Source organism: Marmota monax, unplaced genomic scaffold, assembly GCF_021218885.2.
Source record: "Marmota monax isolate L192 unplaced genomic scaffold, Marmota_monax_Labrador192_F-V1.1 WCK01_AAM20220418_F8-fsc00076, whole genome shotgun sequence".
NCBI classification, from domain to species: Eukaryota; Metazoa; Chordata; class Mammalia; order Rodentia; family Sciuridae; genus Marmota; species Marmota monax.
In genome coordinates, this window is record NW_026692843.1 from 7326532 (window position 1) to 7351462 (window position 24931).

At 55.4% G+C, this 24931-nt stretch overlaps 1 protein-coding gene across 1 annotated transcript in view; it reads right to left on the bottom strand.

Moving 5' to 3' along the window:
• Positions 1–3084: 3084 nt before the first annotated feature.
• The window catches only part of Tcerg1l (transcription elongation regulator 1 like), a 168489-nt gene continuing 146642 nt past the window's right edge, over positions 3085–24931 (bottom strand). The window contains exons 9-12 of the mRNA XM_046448690.2: positions 20285–20420; positions 12290–12379; positions 8436–8554; positions 3085–3979 (exon numbers count right to left, since the gene is read on the bottom strand). Of these exons, the coding sequence (XP_046304646.1) occupies positions 3823–3979; positions 8436–8554; positions 12290–12379; positions 20285–20420 (502 nt within the window). The 3' untranslated portion in view covers positions 3085–3822. The remainder of the gene's footprint in view (positions 3980–8435; positions 8555–12289; positions 12380–20284; positions 20421–24931) is intronic.

Sequence of the window (24931 nt, forward strand, 5' to 3'; positions counted from 1 at the left end):
ATCCACAGGACCCTGAGAAGTAATGGGGATGGGTGGGGAGCAGGGGCAACGAAGAAGGCCGTAGAAATGTCACCCCCGGCTCCCTCTTCCAGAGCCAGGGAGAGACTCAGATGCTGTGCCAGAGGTCTCAGCTCCAGCCAGCGGCCCGAAGCTCCTCGCCACTCCCCCGCCCTGCAGAGCAGTGACCCGTCCTCCAGGTCTCCCTACCTCTGACTCTAGGAGTCCGTGAGCTTCCTGTTGGCCAGCGCTAAGCCCCAGAGCCCTGCCCACAGAGCCTGGCAAGCCCAGAGCAGACGCGTCCTCCCTATGAACCAGCTGGCAGGCCGTGTCCAGGCAGCACAGCAGCCATGTGCTCCACCCAGTGCTCCAGGACAGGAGGAGCCTGAGGGGCCAGGAAGCAATCCCAGACCTCAAGGGAACCAAGGTGTCCCCGAGCCCCGGGCTGTGGGAGGGAGGGCTTAATCACAAACGAGAGGGCCATGTCTCTGTACTCCCTGGTGACCAGGGCCACGCACCATGACTCCAGGGGGTCAGCTGCTCATGTGGGCACTGGCCTAAGGCCTGTGCCATGACCCCGGGACAGCACCCTGCCTCCTGGGTTCAGGCTTCTCAGGCCCTGCCAGACCCCGGAGCCGGCTGCATCTGGGAGGAGGGTGATGGGGATATCCCTGGTCACGAGCTCATCGCTGCACGACGTCCTCCTTGGTTGAAGAAGACCCTGCTGAGAAACATGGCAACAGAGGGGTCGTTCCACCTCCATTGTGGAGACTGTGGAGATGGGAGAAGCAGGTCCAGCACTTGAGGGGTACTTAGTTAGGAGAACAGGCTGACCCACCGACAAGAGGGGATCCCACATGACTGGCCTGCAGAGGGTGCCCAGTGGCCACAGCCTTGCCAGCCTTGGTGAGCACTGCTGTCCAGCTCAGGTATCCCTGCACCCTCGACACCAGGGTGGCTTTGGTGTTGGTCAGTAAGCTACACTCAAGGAATCCAGGGAAAGACACTGGCCAAGGCACTAGGACCACTCTCCAAGTGCACCCCGCATTTGAACCCTCACTGCAGGGACACGAGCTTCTCCACACCGTGCACCATCCCACTGCTCTGGCTGGATGCGGCTGAGTGGTCCCCACCGGCTGCACTTGCTGGGAGCCTGGCCTCTGCTGGGAGGTCCCTGAGAGGCGAGGTCCAGGTGTGCTGGGCGGGTTCCACCACTGTGACGGAATACCCAAAGCAAACGCATGCCAAAAGAGGAAAGGTTGGTTGGGCTCAGGGTTTGCAGTTTCAGTCCCTGTTGGTTGGCCGGTTACTTTTGGTCCTGGGGCAAGGTGGCACTTCATGGCAGGGGCATGTGGCAGAGGAGGCGACTTCACCTCATGACAGCCAGCAAGAAAAGAGACATCAGAGGGCGGGGACCCAACATCCCCCTCAAAGTTCCCTCCCAGTGACCTAGCTTCCCTTGCCTCCCCAAAGTGCCTTGCACTGGGGACCATGCCTTTAACCCAGGGGACCTTGGGGACATTCATCATCCAATTGATTGCAATAAGTCATTGAGGGCCTGTCCACAAATAGGGTTAGTGCAGTTCACATGGGGACCCAGGTAGAACCTGCTGACGGGTTCCTCCAAGAGGCATGACAGACCTCTCCTCACCCCCTGACCCCCTGCCTCACCATGTCACTGCTCCTTGTCCCTTTCTCTTCTGCCACTGTGATGCCATCTGCCATGAAGCCTTCACCAAAGCTCTCACACTTCCAGAACCATGAGCTAAATAAATCCCTTCACTGCAAAGATCGCCCAGCCTCAGGTACTTTGTTTTAGCAATGGAAAGCAGCCCTTCACCACTGACCTTCAGATCTCACACTCGCCTCGTCAAGCCCCGCCCACACCTCAGGGCCTTTCACAGCGAGGAGGACACAGTCCACAGAACTGCCGCCCTCTACAGCTTCGGTTCCCTGCACAGACTTCTCTACAGATGCAGGCCACTCTTGAAGGAGCAGCACTAGAGAGGTTCGTCGTGATCCGCCTGCACACCCCTCCTCTGTTGGGAGGTGCCAGGGAGCCCAACCCCAGGCAGAGGCCACACACCGGGAGCAGCCCCAGGGGATGCAAGAGCTGCCCAGGGCACCTGGTCCAGGCCTTTCCCTCCCTGTGAAAGCCTCGGAGCAAGCCCCACGTGAGGCTGGTGGATGAGCTCCAGCTCAACATGGCCAATCAGGTTGCGGCCGGTTGCTCTGTGGTCAGGTCAGCGGCCCCTGCCAGGGCATGGGCTTGCCAGCAGGCCCTCAAGGGGCACCTCTCCCTGGTGGGTGGGAGAGGGCCTCACCTCCATGCAAACCCAGGGGCCCAGCAGCTCCTCCCACCCAACCCCTGCAGCACCTGGCCACCCTGCCTGGGCCGGGTGCACCCACTGGAGTGCCCCACGAGGTGGCCCTCTCTCCTGGGCTCGCTGAGCCCTGTCTGTCTGTCTGTCCTGCATTGGCCACGGTTGCCTGAGCTCACCAGCCCCGGCTCCTTCACCAGGAGAGTCACACCTCTCCCCATCAGGAAGGTCCCTGTTGGGGTGACGGGCGGTTTCTAGCTCCCACTTGGACCCGACTGGTCCTGAACTGGCACTGGGTCCTTGGAAGTCTGGTCCTGCCATGCTGCCTGAGCCGTGGCCTGGGCAAGCTCGCTCGGGGCCCTGAACCGAAGCCCAGGCCCAGGCCAGCTGGAGTCGCTGACATCGGCAGTGACACACCAACCACTCAGCTGTGAAGGCCAGGGCATGTCCCAGGAAGGTCCCAGCGACATTCTGGTACACGTGGCAGAAATGCTCTCGTGCGTACTGAGGAGCAGGAGGCAAGGAGGCCCTCACTGCTCCCTGAGGGCCAACAGAAAGGCCATCAGCCTCCAGGCAATCACTGACCTGCAGACGTGAAGAGCCCTCTCGCCATCTTTGCCCCGCCCAGGGCTGGAGAGCCTGCCAGGGTTCAGGGCCCTCACCTCCCGCGAGTCACAGTTCCCACCCCAGTCTTCTGAGATCTGCGTCTCTAGTCCATACGATTTTACTGCTTATGATAGAAATCTCTGCCACAAAGACACACTGGCTTAAAATATTTATTGATTAAAAAAAAATTTAAATTTTTATACAAAGATGATGAGAAAAATCTCATGCAAACTCTGGGCATACGATAAAAATAACTCAAATATTAATATGATGATTTTGTACAAAATAATTCTCTGTCGTAGGACCTCTGACGGACGGCCAGCATGGCTCCTTGCCTCTGGCCGGGACGCCCCCTCAGGGAAGAATGGGCAGTCACCTGTGGCCACCGCAGGTGGTGCGGGGTCCACGTGTGGAATGTTCTCTTGTCACTGTGATGAGCGATGAGACCCTATTCTACTACTCAGAAACGAGACAGAGGCCAAGGTGCGCTGGAGCGAGGGGACTTCCTGCCACACAGAGACCCCACAGGGCGGAGCAACTTGCAAAGGTGCCTAGAAAGTTCCAGGTGATCTTTTCCATGAAGAAAACACCCCAAGATTATTATAGATGGTTTCTCCTCGTTACAAACCTGCAGTGGGCTTATAATTTGTGTATATTACAAGTAATTTATTTGCATAATTAAAACAATTAAGGAATCAACAGTATCATGGCAATTAGAAATGCGTCAAACTCGGAATGTTGTACAAAAGAGAGCTTCAATATGAAACAGTAATCCTCTGAGAAGGAGCCCCCCAGGCCTCGGCCCCCCACCACGCGGAGGCCCCCGCCGGCCGTGCTCCATGCCTGGCCCCTCACCACGCTCTAAGCTGCCCGTGGTCTTACTGAATTTTCCACAGACTCATCTCATTTTCCGTAGCCTTAGTCTGTTTTCTTTGTCCCGTTTCTTAAGGATAAGTATAAATTGGTTGAAAAAATGCTCCTGATCCTTTCTTTTCTGAACAAGTCGAAACCTCTGATCCCGACCATACTTCTCAGCAAACTCCTTAAATGTGGTCCTGAAAAAGAAAGAGTTCTCTTTTTATTTTTTTGGAATGGGGATTCAATCCAGGGTGGCTTAACCACTGAGACACATCCCCAGCTCATTTTTTTATATTATATTTTGAGACAGGGTCTCGCCAAGTCCTTAGGACCTCGCTAACTAAGTTGCTGAGGCTAGACTCAAACTTCCCATCCCCCTGCCTCAGCCTCCTGAAGCAGCACAGAAGGAACTGGATACCTGAGGGATTTCAGGGAGCAGGTTTATTGGCTGCAGCCAGTCCACAGTGCTACTGGACACTCTAAAACATTCTCTGGACCATGAGTCTAGAAATTGTTTAAACTTTATACCCAGCATGGAGGGGTGGGGGCTTGGAGTTTCCATGTAGGAGGAGTCTATATAAAAGTAACATTTTTTTCTCTCTTTGAGTTCTCAGAAAGTGCTTTTAGACCAGACGTTTTATAAGTCTTTACCAAGAAAAGAGAGATAGTATCTTTTGTACAACAAGCTTACGGACCCTAACCCTGTCACACCTTTTGTGCACAAACAAGGCATTTACAAGAAAGAGGAACTACCGACCTCAATGACCTCTGCAGACATCCTGCTGATCTGAGAAGAGGAGAAGCTACGTCAAGGCAGAGCCTTTTGGGTGAGGGTTTCTGGTCTGCTTCTCTCCGAGTTGCTGGGATTATAGGCAAGCACCACTGTGCTCAGCAAGAAAGAGCTCTGAGAAGTCTTCCCTGAGAGCAAACCTTGGTTCCCCTGACCATGACAAGGACAGGCAGCCTGACTTGAGACAGAGAAAGCCCCCAAGGGACAGGGTGCTGCAAACCAACAGGCTGACAGGGAAGCACTGGCCTCCTGCACCTGCTGCCCACGCTGGGCATCACCCCTGCAGACATGGCTCCAGGCCGTCCCGACACTCCCATCACTCTGCACCCCCTAGAGTCTTCTCCCCGCTGCTCCTGCCACGCTCCTACCTGCCGCTGGACTTGGCATATGCTGTTCCTTCTGCACTCCCTTCCCTCTTTTCTTCTGCCCACACCTCATTAGAATCCAGGGCCAGCATGCCTTCTGTGGGACACGCCCTCTCTAGAGGCCCCAGTAGCTGGGACCCACTCCCCCTGGCCCTGGTCACAATTGAGATCTTGTTCCACCTTAATGGGCAGTGGGTTGGACCTTGACCCTGCAGTGGAGCTCTGTGATCCCCCCACTGGACACGCTGAGTGTGCAGCATGCTGGGGCAGAGCACCCAAGGTCAGGGGTAACCCACCTGCTAGGCACCGAGTCCTTTGGTGGAAACGTAAGGAGGCCAGCCTGGGCCAGCGAGGCCAGGCTCATGGGTGGCGAGGGGGACGCCTGTGGGCCGTGGGTCTGTTCTGTCAGCTTGAACTTGAAGCGGGGGACAGTGACAGCAGAGGGCTGAGGCTCTGGTGGGCTGTGTGAGCCACTGTCCTCCTCCCAGCCGCAGACAGGCCTCAACCCACCGGCTGCCAGGGCCCTCACCAGGTGGGGCTCCTGGGGAAGTGCCCAGGGCACATAGAGATCAGCTCAGTCCCTGTCAAGGGTTTCTCGCCACGTCCTCCTTTCTCTCTGCAGAAGATTTCACGTTTCCTGCAGGCGTTTAACGACTGCATGAAATGTAGCTGCAACTGCACAGCTTCTCACACCCCGCAGGACCACTGCCACACTGCTCACACCTGGCCTCACAGGCACCCAGAGGGGCCCGCGCACTCCTCGGCAGCTGCCAGGCCCCGAGGCCTCCTTCCTTCCCGTTTTCCTCTTCCTGGCGGCTCCCCTTTACCCCTTCCTCTCTCTCCTTCGTCCTCTAATGGTTAACAATTGTGGGCCACAAAACTAGCATGCTCTTGTGCTTCTCCACTTCCTGCACCTGACAGGTGAGGGCTGCCATTGTACAGTCTGCCACTCCTCTGCCTGTCTGCTGGGGACAGGCCTGCCCAGGAGCCTGCATAGGGTCAGGCATGCCCAGGAGGCCTGCACAGGGGTCAGGCATGCCCAGGAGGCCTGCACAGGGTTGAAGCATGCCCAGGAGGCCTGCACAGGGGTCAGGCATGCCCGGGAGGCCTGCACAGGGCTCAGGCATGCCCAGGAGGCCTGCACAGGGGTCAGGCATGCCCAGGAGGCCTGCACAGGGGTCAGGCATGCCCAGGAGGTCTGCATAGGGTCGAGGCATGCCCAGGAGGCCTGCACAGGGCTCAGGCATGCCCAGGAGGCCTACACAGGGGTCAGGCATGCCCAGGAGGCCTGCATAGGGTCGAGGCATGCCCAGGAGGCCTGCATAGGGTCGAGGCATGCCCAGGAGGCCTGCATAGGGGTCAGGCATGCCCAGGAGGCCTGCATAGGGTCGAGGCATGCCCAGGAGGCCTGCACAGGGTCGAGGCATGCCCAGGAGGCCTGCACAGGGTCGAGGCATGCCCAGGAGGCCTGCACAGGGGTCAGGCATGCCCAGGAGGCCTGCATAGGGTCGAGGCATGCCCAGGAGGCCTGCACAGGGGTCAGGCATGCCCAGGAGGCCTGCACAGGGGTCATGCATGCCCAGGAGGCCTGCACAGGGGTCAGGCATTCTCAGGAGGCCTGCACAGGGACTGAGGGATGCCCAGGAGGCCTGCACAGGGGCCACTCCCACTCAGACCTACTGACATTCCTGCAAGGAAGAGGCCCTGAAGAGGATGGGGAATTCCAGCTCTGTGATCTTGGGCTGTGCTGAGGGACAGCGCTGGCTTTCTGCAGATCTCCCAAGCTGTCACCAAGCTTGTGAGGCCATTTGGGTCTGCAATGCACCTCTGTAAACAGGGTCTCTGGTAAACAAGGCCTCTTGCCTGTTGGCCACTGCAGGAGGTGGGGCTGTAGGGCCAGGCATCAATCCTGCTGCCCAAGAGGTGCACCTGGCTCTGCTGACCTGGAGTGCCCGGGACTGTCCCTGAGACAGCCATTCCCACAGCTTCTCAGGAGCGACCTGAGGTGGGCCACAGGGATCAGCCTGGATGACCACAGGATGAGACAGAGCTCCAGATGCTGCCCCCGAGGCCTGGGCTCGGTTGCCTGGCTTTCTAGAGCACAGCCACCTGTGTGTGTGTGTCACTGGGATGGCTGTGACCCAGCTGCAGACAGGGAGAGGAGACCCCGGAAGGGCTTTGGGGACGCTGAGGACTTGGCTGCTTTTAAAGTCAAAACATGGATTTTAAAGTCAAAACAGTAATATATGCCAAGTGCACATTTTAAAGGCGTGTGTGTGGACCATGGTGTGTGTGCTGTGTGTGGTCCCCTCTCTCACTGTGCAGCAGCCCCAGGGGCTCATGTGCTGGCTTGTGGCTAACATTTGCTGACCATCTCTAGTGAGGACAGCAGCAGGGCTGTTCCTGTGGCACCTGCTGTGTCCTGAGCATCTGCTGCCCAGCATTGGTGGGCCCTGCAGCACCACATGCCATCCTCTGGGGGTCTCTGAGGTCGGTGTGGTCACCCCCATTCCCATGAGGATGCAGAAGCAGATGAAGGTCCAGCACCTGCCTATTGGCTGGGCCAGGCCAGGAGCTGCATGGGCGTCAGGGCCACCTCCCTCCTCTCCCCTCCCTCAGCCACTCATGAGGACGGAGACGAGTCTAGAACCCACTTCTCACAACTGCGGGGCCACGGGAAACCCAGGCTCCAGACTTTTCTAGATGGGCGTTCTGTGATGGGGATAATTTGTGCTCAATTTCTCCCCATTTGGAAGGCAGCTCCCCATCTGGAAGGTAAGACGCTTTACCAGGTTGTGTGAGCTACACTAACTTGGCCACCCAGCCGTGGACCACGAGGGTCACACACCAAACGTGGAAGCCTACATCTCCACTGAAAGGACCAATGCCATGCTGATCTAAAATAAAATGCATCAAACCCATCATGTTTATACTTATAAATGCCTTATTTCATGGTTCTAAAAGGAGCACATGTTCACTTTTTTAAAAGATGACTCAGTTCAGGTGACTTTAAAGAACTAAGCTGAGGAGCACCTCTGTTGCTGCCACCCTCTCTTACGGCTTTCTTTGCCCTCCTTGTTATCTTAGGCAGCCTTGGTGCCCAAGTCAACACAGGTCACTCGCCCTGGTGGCCTTTGGTTGACCCTCACATAACTCTGCTGAGTGGTCAGACGGAGGGAGGGTGGTGGGAGCTGCTGTGCCCTGTCGGCCTGGGTCTCGGGACTGCTATGGGCAGCCCAGGTCTGGGACCTTCATATGTGTGGGGAGGACACAGGTGGTGACAGAGGGTTGACAGACCCGGGAGGGTCACACCACGGTGTGATAGGAAAGCCGCTTTCCTTCCCAGAGGGAGGAACGGTCCCATCTTTACAGTCAGCCCTCTCAGGGTCCCTGGCATGTTAGGTCACCTGACTCGACAGGGAGAATCTGAAGGCCTCCTGTGACCGCTGACAACCTGCTGGCCCCCGGAAACCACCCCGAGTGCTTCCCCCGCCATACCTGGGTGACACTTTAGATTCCTCCAGGAGCTTTTTGAACTCTTCTTTGGCTAGCAGCAATTTACTTTTTTTTTCCTTGTATTCTTCTTTTATTCTCGTCTTGACAAACTGTTCAAATATCTTGAAACACACAGACAAAAGCCTTATGGAATTACACAGGAGAAGTGGAACCCCTGGGTGAGCCACCCCGCTCCTCGTGGCCCGGTCTGTGAGCCGTGGCCCTTCTGCTGTGCTCTCAAGGGCACCAATCAGTCCACAGAGTGGACCCCACCCAGAGGCCCCGTGCTTGTCCACACACAGGGCCCACCTCTGGGCCACACCGTGGCCTGCAGCCAGAGTCCCAGGAGCTGCGGGGTGGCCCTCTCTGAGCCCCTCAGGGTGTGCTTCTCGTCTGGACCCTGAGTAGCTTCTGAGCAGTCCCTGGCCTGTCAAGGTTCCCATCACCGATGGGCACAGTGACACCTGGGTACTGAGCTTTCTCTAGTCTCCTCCTAAGGCAAGGTCACTGGCCTTCGAGTCTCCAAAAATGACATTAACTGGTGAACAGAGGATTCCCAACCTCCAGTTCTGAGAACCCCACCCTGCAGCGGGGGCTGCCAGCACTCTGGCTTGAGGAGGGCAGGTGGCGTCCAGGCTGGGATGAGCACAAGGAGCCCCGCTGGGCTTGCCAGACCCCTGCTGGGCCAGAAAGGTGTTCAGATGTGACCAAGGAAACCTACTCTGTCCCGTCTGCAGGGAAATCCCCCCGAGACTCCAGGATCTTCCTCTCAGAAACCAGAGCCACATAAAATGATGAAACTTCTCTGCCACGGTCCATAGAAGCCTCATGGCTTTTTATTAGAAGAAGATTGCTCATCGTTCTAACATCTGAAAAATCGTCACAGACTATGAAGTTGGCAGGGAGGGGACAAAGTCATTTCATTCCTAATGCTAACAAAACCTCAAGAATATTAAAAAAATAGACTGGAGGTAATTTAAATTCTTATGCAAATATAAATAAAGCATCAGTAAAAAGCCCACTGCCACATCTGTACCAACCCATGCAGGCCTGGGGGTCGCACCCAAGTGCAGGGCGGCTGCAGGTCTCCATCAGCAGCAGCAGCTGGCTGTGGGTGGAGGTGGGAACCGGCAGGAGACAGCTGGCCCTGGCCCTCTTTGACCTTGTCTTCCTGTTTCAGGTCCCTCTTTAATGGCAAACATTTATGGGATCATAAACACAAAGTGTTACTTACCACCCGAGGATGCAGCAGTGCTTATGGCTGAGCCTTAGAGCAGGTGCCTGTCTATTTAAGAATCTGACTGGCTAATTCCACTTTTAAGGCAAATAATAAGGTATGGAGTCTAGTCATCTTATAATTTAAACTACTAAAAGAGGTGAATGCAAGGTTATTATCCAAATAAAAGCATGTGGCTCCCTCATTAGCCAGAGTTTTGCTCTATTAATTTAAAATCTGGGTAGAAAGGCTGGCTGGCTGTGGGGTCAGAGCTCCCGTGGAATACCTGCACCTCTCTGCCTGGAACCATTTATCCATCTAATCAGATTTTTCTCTCTTGTCTCTCCTTTTTCTCAGTTGCTTTATTTATGATGCTATAATTTAATATAGCAGGATTTTTTCCTCCTAACAATCATACCATTTTTTTTCCAAAGTGGGGCACGACTTTTTAAAAGAGATAACGTTGGCCATTATCTTGTTACTGTGAGCTCTGCTGTGATGAAGCCAAACAGTACTCGTTGCCATGGAAACACGCCCAATTTGCACTCTCTGGCCCTGTTCTCTGTTTAGGCTCACTCTCTCTCCTCCTCTGCAGCCCCAGGTGGAGCGAGGGTGGCATCATTCGCCGCAGAGCCTTGGCCTCCCCATGGAGGCACTGGGGACGCAGGTCCTCAGCACACCTCGCTTGCACTATTTATTTGTCAACAGGGCTCTGCTTTTTGCATGAGGCCCAAACACTGTCTCCTTTCCCAGTCCAGCTTGGTGCCCTGCTCATATAAGCTGCGGAGCTTCTGTGCCAGCGCAGCTGCAGCCCCTGAGCCGACGTGGCCCCCGAGGCTGCAGTCTGTCCTGATGGTGGCTGCCTTCTCTTCACTGGGCCTTCTGGGGACCACAGCTTCCTCTGGGAGACTCCACAGGGACATTTGAAGGTTCCCCCAATAATGACTCCAGGTGTGGGCTGACGTTCCCACTGGATCTGTCTGCAGGCCATGGATGAGGGCAGGACTCCCCACCAGTCGGCGTGGGAAGGCACGGCCCTCAGGCTATCTGCGCCTCTGCCTGGCCTGCCCACGTGCAGCCCCCCGCTCCCGGCCAGTGGCGCACAGGACAGCTGTCTCTAGCATCCAGGGCAGTGGCGGCCCTGCTCCTGAACCTGCTCCAGCTGCAGCGGCCAGGCCCTGCCTCAGGTCCTCCCTGGAGACGCAGCTCGAGCATCCCGCCGGAGTGTTCAAGGGGCCTCTTCTCTGCTGGCCCTTCTCTTGGGGGTGGGAGGTCTCCTTCTTCAACTTCCTCTTGAGAGAGGGGTGACCGCTAGAAATATCTGTGACTTAGAGAAAGGACTGCAACAGACGCAGCAGGAGCCGCCCTGCAGGTGGCGGTCAGAGTCCAGCCACTGGTGGTTCCCGGGCGCAGGGCGCGGCTGCCACGTGGACACAGGCTCCCTGCTCTGTGGCGGGCGCTGGAACCTTCCCATCTCATGATGCAGCAAAGGGGTGAGACGGTGTCAGCCATTAAACTCTGTGGTTTCCCACACCCAGCTCCCTCAATGGCAGGGTTCTCCGGAGCCATGGCTCACACCTCTCGTGTGGTTAATGATGCTTCTTTCTCAAAATTGAAACTCTGCTAAAGGTAATCAGTTCCCGGTTCCTGAGGACTGTGGCCATCTCAGGAGCCTCCCACTTCCAAGGCCACCTGTGTCTGCTCCTGGATGGCTCCAGGGGTGGCAACCGGCTGAGACTCTGCCTGGGCTGCTCCCTGCCATCGTCTCCGGCATCTGCTCACAGGGACTTCATGAGCTGATGACTGAACTGACAATAGAAAGGCAGTCTCCACGCTCGCCCTGGGTCTTGACCACACTGCCATCTGAGAACTCCGGAGGAGAGCCCATGGCCCCCGGCAATGGACCTTCTTCTCTGGGATGACCCCAAGGCTCCTCTGCGGTCAGTCTTGGCTCTAGGTGACTCATGCCCGGGGTATAGTGAGAGGGAGGACGTGGCCTCATTTGAGGACTCAGGTGGAGAAAGCCGGGCCTTCCAGCAGGCCCCGTGGACCCCACAGGTCCAGCTAAGGCCGTGGTTCCCTAACCCTCCCCCTGGCTATGACACACCCCTCCCAAGGCCCAGTCATCTCAGTGTCCTCTCCCATTTGCCTGGTCAGCCGGGAAACAGAAGGCTCAGTGACCTCACCACAAACAGAGCCCTGGCCAGTCTGTCTTTAAAAGAGCTTCCAGACTCCTGTCTCCAAGCCAGCCCTGCTGTCCTGGGACCTGCTTTCCAGAACACCTACCCTTTGCTTATTCCAGGAGTGTGCCCTGGACCTCTCCCAGTCACTCACATCACATGGCACCTTACATGCCCGGTGCCTTTACACACTTAGTACAGTCACTGGAACATGTCTTACGTCTCCCAGTTTGCATGTTTACCTCTGGTCAAGTCTGAACGGTCAGGTAAGAAGGATTCCCAGCAGAGACCCCACTGCACCGCTGACCCCTGTTCACAAGCTCGAAGCTCCAGCACGCACCACACGCTCCCCTCCCCGCGGCACGGGCAGTCAGAGGGCAGCTGTCCACCAGCAATGACAAGCCCAGAGCCGCCGCCTAGCACTGTGTCTGCAGTGGTCTTCCTGCTGGACGCCACCGTACCTGTTTCCGCTCCTCAGAGTTTAGCAGGAGATAGCGCGGGTCAAACACAATTTTGTGCAATTCTTTCTCCCAAGTAGAAAACGCTGACACCTGGAGAAAGATATTCAATGGAGTTGGTATTAGCATCAGATTCTGAGCTGGGGTTGCGCTGAAATGATCAATGGTTAAAAAAAAAATGCAACATCAGAGTACAACAGATCAGCGACGCGGCATTGTATGAAAGCGTGTGAACATTTCGAGAAAATCAATGCTTAGAACATTAGGAAATTTAATTTCTAGACTCGTGACACTGTTCCTTCCTTGGGAGTCTCCAGGGCTCAGCCCTGGTCTGCAGGCCCCGGTCTCCATGGAGAAAGCACTGCTGCCAAGTCTTGAGAGCAGAGAGGATATTTGCAAACGTTCTCAGAACCTGCAGGTCACATAGAGGGCTATGTCTTGCAAACAGGCTGGGTTAGCAGAACTTTGGTTGGTATTTTAATCAACATCAAGCATCTTTTAGGTGGGTTATTGTTAAAAGCAACGTATTTCATTTCACAGTAGTTTTAGCATTACTGAAAATTTGCTAGAACCTTTCGGGAGGCTCCCCTGCCCCCAACTCTGCCAGTGGGCCAGGCTTGTCATGTCGTCACCCTCCCACCATTGTTAACAAAGCCACTCATCCTGCAGTTCCTGCAGGACTTTCTCTTTTCTTCTCGGGACCCCTCCTGACATTTACTCTCAGGTCTCCAGAGGCTCCTCTACACCTGGGGAGTTTCTCAGACTCCCTGGGTTTTGATGGCCTTGCTGTTTGGGGTGCTGACAGGTGTGATGCAAGATCCTCCGGGGCTGGGATCATCTGGGGCTATGGGTTTGGGAAGAAGACCACAGGGCTATTGTGTCATGTGTAATGCATGACATCAGGGGTCCCCACCATGCCCGGCTCTCAGCACTGGGGCCTGGACCCAACCACCTTGCTGAGGTGTGTCCGTATCTCCACCTCCAGGTTACTCTGCCCTTTGCCCACTGCACCCTGACGGGAGGTGGACACTTCAGCCCACACTTAGCAAGCTCTGCTAACCGAGGGCAGTGGCTACATAAGTGATTTGGATTCTTCCACATTCACTCATTTATTCAGCTGTTTCTTTCATCTGTGAGGACACATGGTATGCAGCGCGTACTCTCATGATCCAATTCCACTGCACACATCTTGCTGCTCACACTGCTCCAGCGTCAGCCCTGGGAGTCCTCTGTTGGCTTCTGCATGCCTGACGTGTGCTCCTGAGTCTGCTTTGCCAGCCCTATGCTCTGAAGCTCTGCACAGGGCTCCAGGCTTAGCTGAAATGTGCCTGCCTGAGCCCCAAGCCAGTCACTCCTGCAGGAAGCCTTGGCACCTCTGTCCCAGCGAGCTGTGATAGGAACAGGGTTGCTGCATGGGACTCAGCAGAGATAGCAAGGGAAGGCTGCCTGAGTCATTTAAAAACGATTCATTTTCAGAAACATGGGCTTAGGATAAACTCTGCTTCGGTCCTGTGCTGGGTGCTGAGAATTCAGAGAAAATAATTCAAGGCTGCATGATATCAGGAAGCCCTGGTGTAGGAGAAGGCAGATGGGGGAACTAAAGGACCTCCGAGAGGGGACTGGCACGGCAGCAGACAGGCCTGGATGCCCAGGGGCACAGGGCCTGCTGAGCAGCCTGCATCCAGAGTACCAGCTACTGTGGCGTTCTCCTCATGTTCCCCTGAGCACTCACGGCAGGCCGGGGACTCTGCAGGGAACAAGCCCTGTCATGCCCCAGTGATGGCTGCCTGGCACCCCCACTGGGGACGGATGAGCAGAGCCTCTGTCACACCCAATGGAAGGTGACTGAGGTTTGGTGCATAAAGTAACCTCACTCGGTGGAGACCACGCAGAAGACAGCCAGAGAAATTTGCTCTGCCTCCACCGAGCGCCAGCAAAGCCTCTCCAGAAAGGGGTAAAAGGATTTTGCGTTGCTCCTGGGGACAATTCAGCTTCAAGACAAATGGATTCCATTTAAGTAAAGTGGCCGGGAGAGTTCAGAGAAGGCTGAAACGTGTGAAGACAGAGGTCCTGTCAGCGCCCGGTGCCAGCCAGTCATCTCGGGGTGAGGACGTAGTCAGGCCTCATCAGGGGAACAGCCTCCACGGCAAGCACTGGGCTTTCAGTCTTCTTACCTAAAAAGCCTGTCGAGTATGTTTCAATCCTTGGATCAACAAGGGCCAGCGATCCTAATGGCCAGAGGAGAGGGTGAGTGTCACGGGTTGTGTACTGGAGAGTGTATTGGTCTCCCCAGCCAAGGAGACCCCTGCAGAGGCAGCCCAGGGCCCCCCTCACTGTCACTGGGCACCTGGCTCCCACCTAAGGCCAGCCCTGGGGACACCATCGTTCCTGTCCATGCACAGAAGCATGTGCCATCCGTCTGTCTACACTGGCCCCCGTGCATGTCCCAGGGGGAGCAGCGGCTGTCCAGCCAGGTCATGGGGAACAGGGCTGATTTCCACCCTAGATATAGACCCAGTTACTTCAGACATTGTCCCTCACCAAGTTTGATAAGCAAGACACACACATTTGGTCTCTCACTTCCTTGGCATATTAAAACGGTGATAGTGAAACTGGGACGTCAACTGTTGGCCAAGGTCAAGGTCGTGTTTCCTTGTCCAGGCGTGAATGTCCTGCAGAAGAAGTGACCAGTCTCAAGGGTGCTTATCTCTGGTCCAGGCTCTGGCCCCTCCAGGGCTGGCCCTTTCCCCCAGCTTGTGCCCCAGTGGGGACAGCACTTGAGCGGTGACATTGTTGTTCTCCAGTCTCCCTCAGGCCAGAGCCCAGGAGCATCTGGGTCCAGGCACCCGGGGGTGCAGGCAGGAGGGCGTCCTGCTCTGTCACTGTCCAGCCTCTCAGCCCACCCCTGGACTCCACCTGCACACTCAGACTGGGTACAGAGCCTTGTCTTTTAATGCCAGCGCTCTGTACCCCATTTTCTGGAGCATGTTGCTGGGTCTTCTCTTTCTGGCTATAGTGTCCCAGTGATTAAAGGTGACTGCCCCAGGATAAAGGGACCAGGCTTGGGGCAAGGGGCCAAGCCCTGCCTCGTCCTAGAAGGTGGGCCCCTGGTCACTGCCTCAGCTCTGCCAAGAGCAGTCCGGCATAGAGGAGCAGGTGGCCCGAGTAGACCCCACTAGGTGGGTGACTCAGAGAACATGCTCACACTGACAGAGATCTGTATGACCGGGATGGGCAAACAGCATCCTGCGTAGGACTCCCATCCCTTCTTGGATACAGGTGCCCTTGGAGGGGTCAGCATGCCGAAAGCCCCGTGAGCCCAGGTGAACTTCAGGTAAATGCAGACGTGGGCAGAGGGGCCTTCAGCAGGAATGGCCAAATTTTACTAATTTCAGCATTTTTTCCTGTTTTAATAGGTAAAATTTCACTCTTATTCCATAATGTACTCAGTCCACTTCATTTGCTTTTGAGGATTACTTTCACATTAGGGACAGTTAAAATCCCATCTAGAAGCTGCAGTGGGCAGGTCACAAGCCCAAGGGGGCAGCTCTGTCATTAGAGCTGATTCAACTGCTATGAGTGAGGCGTCCATCCCAAAGCCTGAGCCAACAGCCAGAGCTCAGTGTCCATTGAGAAGGGGACGCAGGCCACCGAAGCCTAGAGGAAGCAGGAAGGAAGGAAGAAGAGAGTGATTTTTAAAAGGACACATGGTAAATATTTACATCCCTTAGTATTCAGTATGGCCAAACACGTTCTCCAGGAACCTCAAACATCGCTGCTGGGAGAATAAGCTGAATTTCAACAACCTTCTCAAAACAATTGGGTAACAGAGATCAAATGTTTACAGCCCAGAGGAAACATATTCCACACGCGCGCGTGAGCACACACACACTCACACACACGACTACTTATCTGTATGATCAGCCAAGTATTATTTAAAGTAACAAAAATTGGGAATTATACTTAATAAGTTCAAATGCAGGATTTTTGAACTGACAATGAGTGGGGTAATATGAGCACATCAGAAGTGTTTTCTGAGAGTTTACCCTAATGAAGAGGGAAGAGGGTGATATAGAGTATGAATTAGGTTCAACCCTGTGAAATCCATCGACTGCTAAACAAGCCAATGGTTCAGCTGTGCTCAACTGCAGTTCCATATTGGTTATGCTGGAAGGTAAAAATATTTTGTTTTGATTTTTCATACTCTGTTTTCATCTTAATTTAGTTTTTCAGTGCTAGAGATGGAATCCAGGGATTAGTGCATGCAAGACCAGAGTTCTACCACCAACGTGTATCTCCAGCCCTTAAAAATCTATTTTTAGAGGAATAAAAAGTTTGAAGGAAGATAGACCCCATTGGTGGTAATAGTCACCTCTAAGGGTAGGATTTAGGTGGATTTTTTCCTTGATATTCTTTTCTTGATTGACCACTTTACTAGTGCAATGTCATTTGTGTATTTATGGCATGCAGCATGGTGTCATTCACACTCTGAGTCTCTTTTCGTCACCGTCTCGTCTTATTAGCAATGTGTTAAGTGCCTGTGAGGCTCAGAGGAGCTGCCGTAGCTGCCGTGGGAGTGTGATCAGCTTCTCCAGCCTAGACTCGGGCACAGAGCACACGGCACTGGAGCACACAGCCTCCTCTGCACAGCTCAGCCACTCCCCGTGAGGACGAGCAGGTGCCCTGGCCTGGTGCCTGCCACAGCTCTGACTGGCAGTGTGCTCATGTGCCTGGGGCAGGGAGGGGCCAGACATGAATGATAGTGGGGCACAGAGTTGGGAACCAGGCTGCCCTTCTTGCTGCCTGGGAAAGGTACCCTCTGCTCTGTTAGCCCAGGACCTGAGAAGGAGCTGCTGTCTTGCCTACACCAGCCTGGCGCCACTCCCTGTGCTGGAAGGCCATCTCAGGGCAGCTACAGGCCACTAGGCCAGGCCAGGGTGGGCCTGTGAATTCCTTCCTCACTGTGACAGGACGTGGGCCCAGCCCCAGGGGCTCTCATTCAAGCTGGCCAGGGTCATCCAGGGTCCCCAAGGCTGACCCCACTGCTGGAAAGCTGGCCAACGGTCACTCACAGAGGAACATGAGAGGACTCTGGGGGCACTCTGAGACCCAAGTCAGGTTCTAGGGTCTCTAAGGGCCTTGGCTCTCCTGGCCCCTGCATAGGAACTGCCTACTTCCAAAGGACGCTGCAAATGAAAACGTTCCCAAGGAAAATGTCCTGCTGGACTCCCTGGACAGGCCATTAAAACTTGCTGCTCAGTCAGATGTGCTCCTTGATAGACCAAGTTTTAAGAGAAGGCTCCATTGTGATTTGTACCAAAATAGAAACAGAACATACTGACCTCGAGGAGCCACCACTGACCTGGGGCAGGGGCAGGTAACCAGAGCCCCTGCCCAGGATGCCCAGGGAATAGCTCCAGCTCTGCCCTTGGTTAACCACTAAGAAACCCCGAGGCCTGGCCTCATCATTCCATGAGCACAGGAGCCTCTGAGCTGAAGTATTGAGCAAAGGCAATAAAAGTCATATTAATCACTTAGCCATGAAAAAAGTGACCTTTTAGGCCTCGTTCTTTAAGCAACTACAACTCTTACAAGGCTCAGCTCTAGAATTCTCATGAGCAGAAGCAACTTAAGACATCTGCTGGCATAGTTTATAAAGTCCCAAATCGTAAACGGTGGCAGTGCTTTACGGCATGGGCTGTAAATTGGACTGGTCTTTCTATCTGAGTGAGCGTGGCCCCTGCGGGACGGGGCACAGCTCCTGCCTCTCCCAGGAAAACGCAGCACGGCACTGGCTTCCTTTCCCTCCTGCCTATTTTCACTTAAGAATCTCAGAAGCAGAGACTGAAATGAGCTGGTCAGGTCAAAATGCAGGTCAAAAATGCACTGCAGCTGGGCACAGTGGTGCACGCCTGTAATCCCAGTGGCTCAGGAGGCTGAGGCAGGAGGATCGCGAGTTCAAAGCCAGCCTCAGCAACTTAGCGAGGCGCTAAGCAACTCAGTGAGAACCTGTCTCTAAATTAAACACAAAAAAACGGCTGGGGATGTGCTCAGTGTTGAGTGCTCCTGAGTTCAATCCTGGGTACCAAAAAAAAAAAGGAGGAAAGAGAGAAAAGAATGCACTGCAGAAGTCATTGGTGAAAACCCTCAGCAAGGCCCTTTGGACACACTCAAGAGCCTGTGTGAACCCAGCCCTCCAGCCTCTCGGCCCCTGGTTGTGTAAAACTCTGTTGGTAAATTGGGTTTGCTGGTTTCCAAACTAAAGAGATGGGAACACTTGACTGTAAGATGAAGTGAACTGTGTTGCTCCTATTTCTCAACAGTTCATGATGCCAATGTGTCCCAGGGAGGGAGATCCCTTCTCCTTCCAGGTAATGCCCTTGGACCAGCCTGGCTAGGGCCACTCAGAATCACGGGTTAGGGGTACTTCTGCAGCATCCCCGCAGTGGGAGACAGGGTGGGCGTAAGGGCAAGAGGCTCTGGGCGGGTCTGACAGCCAGCCACAGCCCTGAGTGCTCACAGGAGCATCCGGTCTCCTGCAGGCCCAGGACCCACAGCTCTGGGCAGAGGGTGGGGTGCATCCCGTTCACAGGGTGCTTCCCGGACCCTGTGCTTCAGCTGCTCTGCGGGAACAGGAGTGCGATAAGGCAAGCAGCAGCGCTCATGGAAGGCTGAAAAGCTCCCCAAGACTCGTTGGGGACCACTGCCGAGCCTGTCCAGGAGTGGGAAAGGGGACACCAGCCCCACCTGGAGCAGCCTCCACACACAAGGGGGAAATCCTGGAGCGCACACTGGGATTCCTCCACCGTCCAGGAGCATAGCCTGGCAAAGGGACGAGTACTGGGGCAGGGACAGGACCCCGCATGGCAGGTCATCAGCAACCTAGGGAGGGCCTCCCAGAGAAGGGACCCTGAGACAGATTTGTGTGACAGCTGCAGCCTGGACCCCCTTTCCAGACCCGACATGGGTTTTGTTTCGTTTTTTATTCAAGGGCACTTGTGGCCCACCTCCTTTCTCCAGCTCCTGATGCCAAGGCCTGCACCTTCCCGTCAGGGGCATGGCTGCATGGAGATGCACACCTTGGCATCCACAATGCCAGGGAGAGGGCCCAGGCAGCGGTGGGAGGCGTTCCTTCCTGCTGAATCTAGAAAGGCTGGAGCCGCCTGGGCTCTTTGGGTCTCAGGTGGGGTGAGGGCTCAGACTGGGCTGCCCCCGGGGGTCCAGAGCAGTTCTGCCCTCACTCTTCCCAGTGCCCTGCACCAACTCCAGCTGCACCTGCTGCGGAGGGCCCAGCCAGGAAGCAGCCTGGGGGCGGGTGGACCGTGGAGGGAATTTGCTTTGCATTCAGGAGGCCATTCCAGTGCTCATTATAATTATCTTCACTTGAAGGTTCCACTGCTACCTTCTGTGTTCAGCCTCATTTTCTAAGGAAATCCAACTGGGTTACAATATTGTATCTGGCTCATTTTATACCCAAAAGCCAAAGCAAGAAATTAAAAGTTGTTGGAAAGGGATTCAAATATAACCCCCTCCATTCAAAATGAGATTCAGAAATCGGCTGCAATTAGGATATTCTAATCTTATTCACAAATAGTCATATTAATCCGAAGGCGTGGGAGTCCCTGGTGGGTAAGATATCCCCAGGGGGGCATCCTGTGGTTGGGGCACCAGGGCCTGGCCCGGCTATAGCAGCAATTTTCCTCACAAGGGCAGGAGCCTCCTTCTGTCTGCCTGGAGACCTGTTCCAAAGGGGCCTCTCTGCCTGTCCCTGTGGGGCTTTCACATGGGGACACCCCACACCTCATGGTTGCCTCTTTTCTCCTTTAAGACAAGAAGCAGGGGCCTTGCTCCATGTCAGTTCTCCCCAGTACTCTCAAATGATTTAGTACCCAAGTGCCATTCTGCTCAATCATGGACCCTGCAAGGACAATGTCCCTGGCTGCTGTCCCTGAGGAGCCTCCCAGGCTGAGGCCCCGCCCCCTCCCTGGATGTCCTTACCCCTCTCTCCAGGAGCATGTCTCGGAAGTGGGTCGCGCGCTCCTCCAGGGGCAGCAGAATCTGGGGGGGCGGTGTCCGTGTGCCTCTGTCCTCTGGCTGTGGCTCCTCAGGCCCAGGACTCTCACAGCCTTCAGTCCTTCAGGGGAACAAGAGCAAAAAATGACACAGGCCCTGGGAGGCCCAGCCGGTTTTCACTGCAGCTTTAAAACTTCTCTGAAACAAAGAATCTTTGGAAACTCTTTAAATAAAGCCTGGTGCAGGCAACAGGTGAGTGGGGATCTCTGCCCTTGGCTGCAGACTGCTTGGCTGCACTGGGCAGGAGATGGAGACTGAAGCCCGGCCCAGGGCACCAGTTGGGGATGGTGGGCGCGTGCCACTGGAGCTGCAGGAGCTGCCAACAGGGTGCCTGTGGGTGAGACCCTCACTTCAGGTCCCTGTGACGGCCACCTGCACAGGACAGAGGCTGAGGTGCTCATGTCACTGCATAGATGCTCTCAACCACGGGGGAGGGGAGACCTGCCACTCACCACCAGTTCCCTTCTTTATTGGACAAATGAGTGAAAGAGTTTCTGGAACGGAAGTCGCTGCCCTGAGATGGAACCGAAAGGGTGACTTAGTGACAAGGAGGGAGGCTGGGCATTGCCGGGTCCCTGGTGAAGTCCCCAGCAGGGAGGGGTGGCTGCAGCCAAGGCCCCGGAGGCTGGCTGCCACGGGGCCTATCTCACCAGGCAGGGAGCTCACCACAGCTCCCCCGGGCTCTCACTGGGGGGACCTCCTTGTCCTGGAAGGAAGGGAGACACCGACCCTGCCAAGTATGGTGCTGCCTCAGCGCTACTGGCCCTTGGCAGACCTCTGCAGGGCTCCGTGCCTTATGCTAGAAGAATCTGCAAGCTCCTTCCAGAAAACCTTGCTGAGTGGGAGAAAACGGTGGGCAAAGTGCAGACACTGCTCCCTTCAGGCCGGGCTTCCCCTCCTCCCCAACCTGACCCAGCGTGGGAGCAGCTTCTGATCAGCCGCCATCCCAGTCCTTGGGGCTGCAGCCTGCACCTGCCTGTCACGGAGGCTCGGCCCACACTGGCTTCCGCACAGCCTCACGGCAGCCACTCTGACCCTGGAAGGGCCTCTGTGCAGCATGACCCTGCTGTACACCTGTCCATGCTCAGCCCCCCGCAGCCACTGTTCGAAGCAGCAGGTGTGGAGGCTCCCTGGACAGCTCCAGCCACAGGCCACCGCTCTGCAGCCCCTCCTCGCTGCACTGGGTGGAGCTGGCCAGGGGTGGTGAAGTGCAGGGACTGGGAGGGGCACCTCAGGGCTTCCTGCATTCTGGGCATGTCCCAAGGAAGTGGGCAAACCTGGTCTCAGGATGGGAGTCAGAATGTCGCGTCCCTTAGGCCTCAGCAGCCTGGATTCCCTGATCTTGGGCTGGGGATAAGGCTTCTCTCCTGGACCACACCCCACTCAGCTCCTGTGCTTTCTAGTAGCCTGGAATCTGGCCTCCATAATCTGGCCTCCAAGTGCTCTGTACTGTGCAATCTGAGTGCAAGTGGACAACATCCAATCCCGTTGTCCTTCAGGGTCCTCCCCCTCACCCTCCCCAGGGGCTGTATGGACACTCTGTCCTGCCTTCAGCAATTAACCTACAGTTAGCTTTGCCAGACCCCGCCCACCACTGACGCATCTTCTTGGTAGTTTTCTGTCCATAACCTCCACCCTCCTCCCTGGCTGTAATTTCCTGCTGCTCCTGCTGATTTCGAACTGAGCCCTGTTCTGTGCTGGGATCTCCCCCATCGTGACAGCCCTGAGTGCAGCATCGTCACCACTTCACTGCCTAGCCCTGGTTTTCTCTGACATTCGTACAGCGCTGTCAGTGGGGGATCTGCTCTGGGAAGACAGGGCCATGTCTGCAGACAGCTGAGGAAGGCCTCTGGCATCTAGAAGGAGATGACGTTAACCACCATGCGATGCACAGGGCAGTCCCCGTGGTGAGATTAGGTGGCCCAAGTAGGCCTCCTCCAGGCCATGGACATCAGGTGGAGCCTGCACCATTCCTCCTGGGGTGCAGGACAGGGACACAGGTCATTCAGCTGTCAGGCCAGGCTGATCCAGGCTGCCCAGCCTGCCAAGTGTGCTTCTTCCCTGCAACGACTGACCCAGGTACTTAGAGAATGTGTTTGCTGAGAATGCCCAGCTCTGTCCAGCAAAGGGTCTCCACACACGAGGGCTGTCATACCGACTACTGGTTTGTCCTGTCAAACCAAAGTGAGTGTACAGGGAGACAGAGGGTTGCTGGCCCATTGGGGATTTTATTTATGGACCCAGTGCTCACAAGAACTTACATCCTGCGCTGCTTCTGCAATGATATGGAATTTTGAAATAGAAATTTCCAGCATTTGCAATTGTACTACACTCCAAAAGGGTATAATTAGGATTTCTTTGTAATAAATTTTCATTAGTTAAAAATAGAAGAGTGGAAACAAGGCTCATATTGTTGTAACTTGAAATAAGATTAAGAGGAGCATTGTGAGCGCAAAAATGATCGCACATTATCACTTGTTCAACAAAATACTCTGTGTAGAACCACGGGACGCGTCCAGAGTGCCCAGCCACCAGCTCCATTAGAAGAGGTCAGAGGCAAATGCAAATGAGCTGAATGTAGTTTTTATATTCCTGGGACTGAATGATTCTTGTACATTTAGCCAAAAGCAAGTTCTGATACTTTTTGTTGAAAGTAAAGCTGGGTGGGCCCCAAGCGTCACGGAGGGTGAGAGGCGCTGAGCACAGGACAGGCTCCCTGACAGCCCCACAAGGACTGGCTGATCCTGGGGGAGGTCTGACTGCAGCACGGGAATGACGGCGAGGACGTCACACACTGCTTAGGGGAAAGCTCTGGGTCCAGGGTTGGCCTGGGCTGACCTTCCACCTATGCAGGTGTTCCCCAGATCTGGGCACCACACCCCCGGGGGTTCCTCGCTCCAGAGCCACACGTTCCTTGCCATCTTTCCCACACTCAGTGTGGACACGATGGTGATGGTCTCCACCCAGACGGAGGGTCTGTTCCTCCCGACTCTGTCCCTCAGCCCCCCTGTGCACACCCACTGACACAGGCATCTCCCCTGAACCCTCACCCAGGCCTCTTCCCCTGGATTCTTCTGCAGAGTATCCAGAATAGCTTACCTGGTAAAGAGACGACAGACCCACCAGCCACCCCTGCAGACCCAAGCAACAGCTTTTGTCACTCAGCGTTCCCTGCAAGTGCGTGGCATCCACCTGTGCTGTGCTGGGCACAAGGATGGTTTGGCCAAACCAGTGGTGCCCTGCCCCCGGGGTGCAGTCTGGTGGGCCTGGACTGAACCGTGGCGTGCCATAGCAAATAGCCACCACCAAGAGCCAGGGCTGAAGTCCCCATGTTCAGGGGCCAGGTGCAAGGGTTTCTAAGGTGGCCTTTGGGTTGGCATTCCCACCAACACTACCATTCGGCAGGCTTTGCAGGAATCGAGGGCGTTCGAGTTGCTCCAGAGGCAGTTCGGCAGGCTTTGCAGGAATCGAGGGCGTTCGAGTTGCCCCAGAGGCACGTGAGGAAAAAGTCTGCCTTGGGCTGAGTCTGCAACAGAACAGCTGGGATGCCACCGTCTTGTGCAGAGAGCCCTGCCTCTGGGGAGAGGTCTGCAGAGGTCCCCATGGGCCCGTCAGGTCCCCAGGGCCCCTGAGCTTCGTGGGGAGGCTTGCAGGACAACCTGGGCCTGACTACGGCCACTCTCTGGACCTTATTCACAGTAAAATTCATGGTAAGACAATAGGATCTGAAGTGCTGCACCAGGGCTCTGACCAAGTGTGAGCCTGTTAAGTTCACCCTGTAGAAGTGTTCCCATGTCTTGGCTCTCCACGCGCTCAGCTCTGCCTCTCGACCTTTGCAGTTTAGATAAACATGATAGACGGGCCTCTCGAATCTTCTTCCAACTTGTTCATAAAAGTGTTCAGCAGGAAATTCCAAAGACAGACGCCTCCAGCAGGTCCCACCACAGTGGCCCCAAGGTGCCCTGGGACGCAAGGCTCCTTGCGGCTGTGACCCTGGAGCTGAGGTCTGCCGATGTCTTCTCAGACACATTTCAGGCCTGGTTTCCTAATGTGTGATGGTTCCTGATGAGGCTCCTTGATGCGTTTTCAAGTCCTCCATTAACCTGGGTGGATGTGCACTGATGGCTGCTGCCCATGGCAAGGACAGCACCCCATGAAGAGCAGGTGCATGCGCCAGCCCAGGTGACGCCTCTGCAGGGTGCAAGGGACGTGATTTTCTGTCACTGCACTTCTTTCTTTGACCTGCTGATGCTGTAAGGTCAATGCAAGGCCACACAGGACAGTGCCTGGCCATCCTGTTTGTGCTTTGACTTCTGAGGTAGCAACAAGGCGGTATTTTGGGGCCCTGTTACCAGACTGTGAGCTGTGGAAGTCCATCTGTGACTGATTAGTGTCCTCGTCATTGTCATTCATTTTGCTATTCCTTCCTCCCCTGCTTCAACCCAGAGGTTTTGGAGGGACACAGTTTAACTTAGAAAAGTTCTTTCCTCTTGGACGAGACACCGAGTGTCTTCTGTGGTCCAGGTGGAGGTGCTGGGCCCAAAGCTAGGAGCCCTGGGTTTTCTGGGTGTG